Genomic DNA, 9,028 nt, shown 5'->3' on the forward strand with positions numbered 1-9,028 from the left:
TCATCATCCAGTTCCTCCTTTTCCTCCTCTCATCTCTCCCCTCTCCTCTTCCCTCCTTCCTTCCTCCTTTCCTTTCTCTCTTTCTCCCTCCGCTACCCCTTCCTAGCCAGACTGATGAATGAATGGACAGATGGATTGATATATGGCTAAAGATAGATAGGTAGGTAGATAGATACATAGTTTAGAAACAGAGATAGATAGAAAGGAAAACCTGTGCTTGTATATATAGAAAAGCATACTATCTATATTAGCCAGTTCTTTTCTCTTATACAAAGCCCAGTGATTATTATATAGTAGTCAGCAAATACTTAATTCATCATGTTTCTTTCTTAAATACCTACATAAACCAGGCTCTATGTTTCTGAGCGAGCAGTGGAGGTTCCATTGGAGAAGAGGGGAGATGGCAAGAGAGTTAAATACAGGAAGGGGGAAGATGAGAGAAAGAGAGAGAGAGAGAGAAAGAGATAGAGACAGAGACAGAAACAGAGAGACAGACCAAGAGGCAGAGACAAAGAGAGAGATGAATATATAAACTTATACATATTACCCCATGAAATTTTCCTTAGAAAGACATACGTAGATTAATAATAGTACTAAATTAGATAAATAATAGTACTAAATAACATCTTATTTGGATAACAACATGTTTCACCAGAACTTCAGAAAGGAAGCTTCAGATATGCCTACTAAACAGACTCTGATCATTGCACATCTGGTTTCGCCCTATATGAACTGTGAACTTGGGGACGTTTCTTAAGATCTCTGTTCCTCAGACTATTCATTAACAATCTCAGGAGAAGAATAGCACCTACTCTATAGAGTTATTAAGAAGAATAAATTAATTAATTCACATAAAGTCTCTGTATCAGTGTCTGGTTAGTTGTACAAATCAAAAACCATTTGGAGTAGAAGTAAAACGCAGTCTCTGCTACCAGACTGCCTGGACTTGAACTATAGACTGCCTGGACTTGGACTATAGACTGTCTGGACTTGAACTAGCTGTATGAGCAAGTTGCTTACCTTCTCTATGCTTCACAGTTTCTTCTTGTGTAAAATTGGGGTTACTACCTGTACTTACTTACCTCATAGACTTGTCAGAGGATTAAATTAGTTAATTACATAAAGTTCCTGAACCCTGCCTGGCACATAGTAAGTACTATGGAAGTGTTAACTACTGTTATTTGATCGCTGTGAAATATCAATTGTACGAGATTCGTCTTAACATCTCATCAACCCAATACAATAGGATAATCAGAGAACTAACACTATCAACACTTTTAGAGGACAAATTTCTTTAGGATGCTGATAATTTTTTTTAGCTGAAGAGAAAAAACAATTTCCTTTCAGCAGGACAGTGATTATCGCAGGAAGTGGGCACAGTCCTGGTACACAGGTGAAGTCCTCTGCCTCAGATCCCTCCACGACTGCTTCCAGAACATAGTTCCAGTGCCGGAGTTCTCCACACGCAGCCTCTCGTCCGTCTTTTCAGCGCTGTCTCTCTCTATGTGTTCTACTCAAACCATTCCTTCTGCCTCCGTGATTTATTCTTACCGATTTTCCTCCCAAGGCCTTTCTCAGCCTCCTTTTGTTCTGCTTAGAATGCTATTCTGTTCCTGCCTTAAATGTCTGACTGTTGAAACCCTATCCAGCTTTCTGAACCCAATTTAAATGTCACCTCCTCTTACTACGCTGCCTCTGTCCCCGACCTGGCACGCCACTAGACACTTTTCAGAGCCTACAGGCAGCACCTCCCTGGGGAGCTTCCCCACCACTGTATCCTCCCTCCCAGAGAGAAGTAATCACCGCCCCCCCCCCCCCCCCCGCCAACCATCATTCTCCAGCGTGTCTATTCAGTTTAGTTCATTTTGTGTGTGCTGAGCACTTTGGCAGGCACCGGGGTGACAAATGAATAAGACATTGTCCCCATGCTAAAGTCACTGAGTAACTACACGCATGTTGTCCAATATGGGAGCCACTGGCCAACTGTGCCTACTGAGCACTGAAATGTGGCTAGTTCAAACTGAGATGCACTGTAGGTGTAAACTATGCAGCAAATATCCTAGATCTGGATAATGCAAATAATAATAATAATAATAAAATAAGGTAAACTAATTGGTCAATTCTATTCATTTCATGTTGATGTGATATACATTTTGAATAGATTTTGTTAAATGAAAGATATTGTTAAATTGATTCTTCCCTTTTTATCTTTACTTTTAAAAATGTAGTTGTGAGAAAATTTAAACTGGCCGGCGTGGCTTGCATTTTATTCCTATAGGACAGTGCTGGTCTAGGGAGACAGAGATCATTTCAACATGCCAGGTGAACAGCGAAGGTACAGGGATGCACAGAGCAGATTGCGGCCTGAAAGAAGGTACCTGCACCCATCGTGATGTGGGACAAAAGGCATGCTGATCTGGTCCCTCCAGCTACCTCCTTGCCACTCTCTAGGTAAGCTCTATCCTGCACAAACGTGGCATGTTTCCTCTCATTGTTGGGACTTTGCTTTTCGCCTGGCTAACCTCTACTCATCCTTCAAGTGTCATCTAAGACAGCACCTCTGAGAAGTCTTCCTGGAATCCTCCACTCTTAGACTGATTAAGAACTCTAACCACGAGCTCCCACAGCCTCTTATTTCTCCGTTACCTATCACATTTTCCAGTGACTGCTGGTTTAACAGCTGTCTCCTTCACTAGAGGAGAAGCCCTGTGAGGTCAGGGAGCATGTAAGAGTCTTTCATCATTTCATTGTCATTGCTCAGCACCATATGAGTATGTATTATGTGCTTAACAAATGATTAGGGTATTTTGGGGTGAACGAATAACTATGAAAATGGTCCAGTTCTACAGTGTTTATTGACTGACATATCTGCCTCAATTACTAGACCGAAAACTCCCAAACAGACGATCCATCATTATCAGAATGAATCTCTAGTTTCATATGCCTAGACTTTGAGTTCAGAATAAGACACTCATGTTTACAGTTTCCCATGAAGCTTTCGCTGCTTATGCAAGACACAATCTTGCATCCTTTGAACTCCACAGCAACCTGAATAGATTTGGCTTAAAAACAACTTTATATACAATTAGATTTTGAGTTCAGGGGTGGTGGGTGGTAGCCTGAGAGAACAAGGAGTCAATCTGATTCTTCTTTGTAATGTTCCCCGTGCTTCTCTTAGGTCATGTGAAGAGTGGATGGATGTTCAGTTATCATTTGAAAGGTAAATGGATGGATGGATGGATGGATGGATGGATGGATGGATGGATGGATGGATAGATGGATGGATAGATGATTGAACAGACAGATGAACAGACAGGTAGAAAGGTAAATGATTAAATAAATGAACATTCTAGAAGTTAGAGGCAAGCGGCAGAGGAAATAAGTATTCCATCAGCTCAGGCTCTCCAAGGGGCCTGTGAAAGAGAAGGTGAAATAAGCCCAGTTCCCTCTGGACTGAGAACTGGCAGCAGCAAACCTTAGATCGAGAGGGGTTAATGGGCTTCTCGCTGCATTATTAAGACTTAATTTCTTGTTTATTAAGAGGATGTTCTGTTTAGAGTTGCTTTCCCATTTGGGCATTCCTGAAATTGCCTCTTCGCCCCACACAGGCCTTTCCTCAGTCTCTGTCCTCCAGGGCCTTTGCCTCTTTCCCTGCAGCAGGTCTTCTGTAGGGCAGCAAAGTAGGACTCAGGCACAAGGGAGGGGGGATGAGCTGGGAGCTATTCATTTTACCTTTTGAGTCAATAGGGGATACTACTTCCAGATGGGGGATGGGCCCACTGAACTTTAGGCTTCCGGAGTACCCCTCATCCTTTCCTTCTGAGCCCCTGTGACTTTATTCTCAGCCTCTTAGCCAAGGGGAGATATCTCAAAATACAGAGCAGGGAATACTGAATAGACATACAAACATACACACAGGTGCAAACATGAATGCTCATGAATAAAGACATTCACGCAATATAAACATGTTTACATGCATGTGCAAGCTCACATCTATACTTGTATGTGTACATTGCATCCATCTGCATTAGTCCAATGAGTAAGCATGTGTACACTGAGTATGTGTGTCTGTCCACATACAGACTAACTTACATCCAAGCGTAGGTAGGCATTTGTGCACATCCATCTGTGCATGCATGCAACCTTAATCACACACGTCACACTGATACCCAGGCTCCAAGGTGTTTCCTTTGGTCCAAAATACAATCTTCTGAGGGACTAAGGGAAATTGGTATTCTAGTGTGTCGTTCTAGACCCCAAATTTCCCCCTTCACCACCCTCTATAAGAAAATCACTCATATCAAGCATTTTAGGAGTTTAAGAGATTTCACCAAAAATCTGAGGATTCCATGGAAATGTCTTCGTTAACAGCCCTCTCACAGGATCCACTTCCTCTTTCTCATCCCCTTTCCTTCCACTACCCTCTCCATCAGGAGCCATACAAATGTATTCACTTGTCCTATATGTGACAATTTACAGATCACCTTTTGTTGTTTGAGTACGCCCTTAGGAACTCATCTGACACCTCAAACGGCTTATCGAAGCATTTCTCCTAAATTAATACAGTGTTCTCCTTAGGAAAAATTAGCGGATAAAATTTTCTGCACCTTCTTCTCTTCTTCTATTTAGACAGGAAAACTGATATCCAGACAGAAACACGAATTTCTTGATGTCTCCCATTCATCTAGTGAGTGGTAGGGATCGGCTTTAATCCTGAGTCTCCAAGTTCCTTAGGCCCATTAATGATAACACTAATAATAATAATAATAATAACTAAATGATAACACTAATAATAATAATAACAACAACAACAACAACACCATCGACAACAACAACAGCAACAACAACAACAGCAACAATTTGTTAGGTGCCAAACACTGTGCTAAGCAATTTAAATGCATCATTTTATTTAATCTTCACAATATAAATTACAGAACTACTATAGTAATTTTTATTTATGCAAGAGGAAATGGAAGCATAGAGAACTGCCAAGGTGACACGAATCTGGTGAGGAGCAGGAGGTGGGATTGGAACTCAGGCAATCAAACTCCAGAGCAGCCCTTTTATTCCTACAACTTACCACCTCCTTTCTTTGCCATTGCATGAGGAAGCCCTTAAGAAATATGTTTCCATGAATGAATGAGTAAAACGATGATGTTAGAAAGACTTCACGATGTGTCTGGCCCATTGTGTTCAATCAACAGTAAATATGTCCCCTCTCCCCGCCCCCACTCTTCCACGTTGAGGAAACTTTTAGGGCCTGCCGGCCAACACCAGAACTCAGTATGAAGCTCTGCACATTTTAAAATGCCATGCTGTAAAAACAGTAGAGGAACAAGGCTCTGTGAATAATTCACCACCTTGCCTTGGAGAAATTAAACATATATTTCACTGCAAAAGAAAGGTCTTTGTTATTTGGGATTTCCAGAGATTTGGACAAATATGGCTTCTAATGGAAGAACTGAATTTGTTGCGATATTTTTTTTTTCCCAAGTAAAATGGGAAGTGGGAGAATTTCACAGAAAAGAATATAGGTTAATGCAACACTTGATGTAGACGTGATTTCATTTTCACTTTACGACAGAAAAGAATTTATACTGTGTGATTTAACATTGAAAGTCCTACTTAACCTAATATCTGACTAGTCACAAGCAATAAAATATGTGTTGATTGGCTGGTTTTTGGAATGGGTGAGCTGGTAGGTAAATGAGTTGATTGAAAAGATGACTGATGTTGAGTCAAAAAATAATGCAGACTTTTAATTCAATTTATTTAAATAAAAACCAAAAACAGTTAACCCTAAGTTTTTAACAGAAAGCCTTAAGTTAAAAACTCAGGGTTAACTGTTTCTTGTTTTTGTTTAAATAAATTGAATTTAAAAACAAACAAACAAACGTAGCTTTGTCACTCACTAACCATACCTCTTCTGAGTCTCAGCTTCCTTATCTATAAAATGGAGATAATTTGACTTAGCCTGCGGTTTTTGAGGACTAAAGACAATGTACAATGCCTGCTATGGGCAAATACTCAATGAGTAGTGGCTATATTATTGTAAGAATGAGTGAATTTGCCAAACCAATCTTTCCATCCACGTTCCCCACATCATCAAATTCCTAATCAGATCTTCCTTAAAATGTACATTGTGTGCTCAGCCTGGAAAGCTTCATATCTTCCTTCCACCCACCCAGCTCCTGTCAAGCTAAACTGCCACTTCCCCTATGAAGTTTGTACCAAGCACTCCAGCTCGTAGTGATCACCCCTTCTCTGAAAGGGAAGATCGACTATTATAATTATACCTCAGTCCACCCTGCCCTCATTAATGCACCAATCTTGTTGAGCTCCCATGGGCCACATCCAAATGCCATGTAGCAGCAATCTGAGGAGGTGGCATAGTGCTCCACCAGCCATCCAAAGGGGCTTTCTCAAAATTCAGTAGACCTGGTCATTATGGTAGAAAACTGATGTCCAAAGGATTGTAGCTTATAATATAACACGATGCAAGCAGCCAAGACCCATAAGCATCTAAATGCACTAGTCTCTACTGTTTATCTTTTTTTTTTCCCCACTTCTGTACTCTACCCTCCTATCTTCTCCTTACTCCCTTAAAGATTGATTGGACTTGTTGGGAGGGAAGAGCAAGGCTGAGCAGGGTGGGCAGCTAGTCTGCTTTCCTAGTAATCTACTCCAAGCTCATATAAGATAGAAATCATAACCCTTTTGTAAAATCCTAACCTCAAGCTGTCAGTCTCTCAAGCAGACTTAAATTAACAAAGGCAATGCTCTAAACAACATGTGAATTTTAATGATTTCCCCAGATTAGACTACCTTCCAAAGAGAGCTCATGCAATAATCAGATCGAGCATTCCCTGTGAACCCAGCCAATTCCAAGGTGAAGCCACATTCCACAAGTTACATTGTCCCAGAGAAGAGAGTCAACTGCTCTGATACAACCACAATATACTTGGCAACGTATCCTTCTGAATGATGTACGATGGCAGAGATGTTAATTTACCTTTGATCCTGGGGCATCCCACCCTCCCCCCCATCCCAGACCCAAAGTCATGACAAGGCTATGGCCCAGTAGCTGCTGACCTACCTCCCAAGGTGGCAGAGATGAGGAGGTGGGTGCCGTACTTTTTGATGATGGTGTCGATGAACTGCTGGGTGGTGGGTCTCCTGCCAAGCAGGCGGATGCTCCTTTGAAACTCCGGCATGAGGGGCACCGGGTGACGGACCAGGTCTCTCCTCTCGATGGCTGTGTTCCTCACCTTCCAACGGGCAAACTCCCTGGGCAGAAGAGATGAGCGAGACTCCTCAACTTATGACCTCTACCCCCAGGCCAAAGTCCGCCTAACCATCCCATGCCGGTATCTCTCCTTGGGTGAGACAATGACCACAATTGTTTTTAATATTTGTCAAGTGACATTTAGATCTGGAGCTCTCCATCCTCTTTAGCCAACTAGTGTTTGTTTACTGAGCATTCTCCTCATCACCAGGATGCTGTGGGGAACTAGACAGACACAGTCATGCCTTCAGGTTGTTTACAGAGCATCAGGGATACAAAGCCATTGTTGTCTAGTTACTCATCCATCTCCCTCACTAGACTGTGAATGAAACCATAGAGATGAACTCTTCTTAGAGACATGGTACATGTTACATGGTAGGATTCATAGGATGCTAGCTGGATAAATAAATAAACAAGTGAACGGAAGGAAGGAAGGAAGGAAGGAAGGAAGGAAGGAAGGAAGGAAGGAAGGAAGGAAGATAGGGATATAGGGAGGGAGGGAGCGAGGGAGGCAGCCTATGTAAGAGTGGATAAGATCTAAGACACAAAGCAACTTGAGACCTGATCTAAGACAATTACAAAATCAAATAACAAGCCCAGAGCTCAGTTTAATTCAAAGTGTTAACGTGCATTCATTCAGCAACTACGATTTGGAAGACATGAAGCTGTGTTCTGAAGACCACGTGGGGGAACTTCCATTCTTCCCTTCACTCGTGAGAGTGGAGATCAAAATCGAAGGGCACAGAACTTGGGAGTTCAGGTCAGGATCTCTCTCTGCCTCTCGCAAATTATGTGGTATGAACTTGGGCAGAGCATGTCACTTCTCTGAACCTACCTTTCTTACCTATAAAATCCAATTAATATCATCTATTTCCTATTGCTGATGCATAGGTGACATGAAATATAGGGTGTGAAAATGCCTTTGGAAACTGCTAGGCACTAATCCAGTGTGAAAGATAGTTTTATAACTTTATTTCCTGACAAATTCCCAGACATGTAAGTCATTAAATCTTCACGGACGATGAACAAAGAGCGTGAACACCGAACGCCAGTAAAAATTTAAAGGGCCTTGGTTAGGTTGCTTTTACTTTACTAATGACCTCCATTCCTATGAAAGACAAAGCTCTCCCAGGACAACTAGCTCCCTGACCTGCCTGAGTTACAAGCTCCCGGTCCTTTGAGAAAAACAGACCAGCCAAGAGGACTATAAGGTCAGCCTAGATAAATGACGGGAACCAGAGTTTAATGAAAAGGTCTCTCTCTCCTGCCACAAGATGGGAGAGACAAATTAAGGAACGAGCACAGAGCAATAAGCAGCAGAACAGGGTGGGAATCACACCAGCACACACCCTTGTCACTCAGGGGTGGAGCGTGACCCCTGGCACAGAAGAAACTGGATCTGAAGAAGGCTTTCAAACTGGAAGACATCTCTAAGACTCAGAGCTTATGTTCTGTGTCTGCTTAAGGAATCTCTGTCCGTAACTCAAAACATAGCTCAAATTCTAAATAAATGAGCTTAGTACCTTATATAGCGTAGATACTTATTAAGTCAACCGGCTGCACTTGATGAACCCTTGCAGGGAACTGAGTATGACGTCTACAAGAGGGAGACAGACACGTCACAGTCCCATGTCCTTAAGAAGTTCACAGTCTGGCAGGAAAAAGGAGACATTTCTAGTGTACTGAAAATCAAGGACTACAGGACTCAGAAGAAGGAACACAGATTTCTCAGGTCTCTGGAGG

At 42.0% G+C, this 9,028-nt stretch overlaps 1 protein-coding gene across 1 annotated transcript in view; it reads right to left on the reverse strand.

The window, feature by feature from the left end:
* Positions 1-9,028, reverse strand: part of BRINP1 (BMP/retinoic acid inducible neural specific 1) — a 186,647-nt gene that overhangs the window by 68,165 nt on the left and 109,454 nt on the right. The window contains exon 3 of the mRNA XM_011360967.1: positions 7,097-7,287. Coding sequence (XP_011359269.1) covers positions 7,097-7,287 — 191 coding nt within the window. The remainder of the gene's footprint in view (positions 1-7,096; positions 7,288-9,028) is intronic.

Source organism: Pteropus vampyrus, unplaced genomic scaffold (genome assembly GCF_000151845.1).
Source record: "Pteropus vampyrus isolate Shadow unplaced genomic scaffold, Pvam_2.0 Scaffold61, whole genome shotgun sequence".
NCBI lineage: Eukaryota > Metazoa > Chordata > Mammalia > Chiroptera > Pteropodidae > Pteropus > Pteropus vampyrus.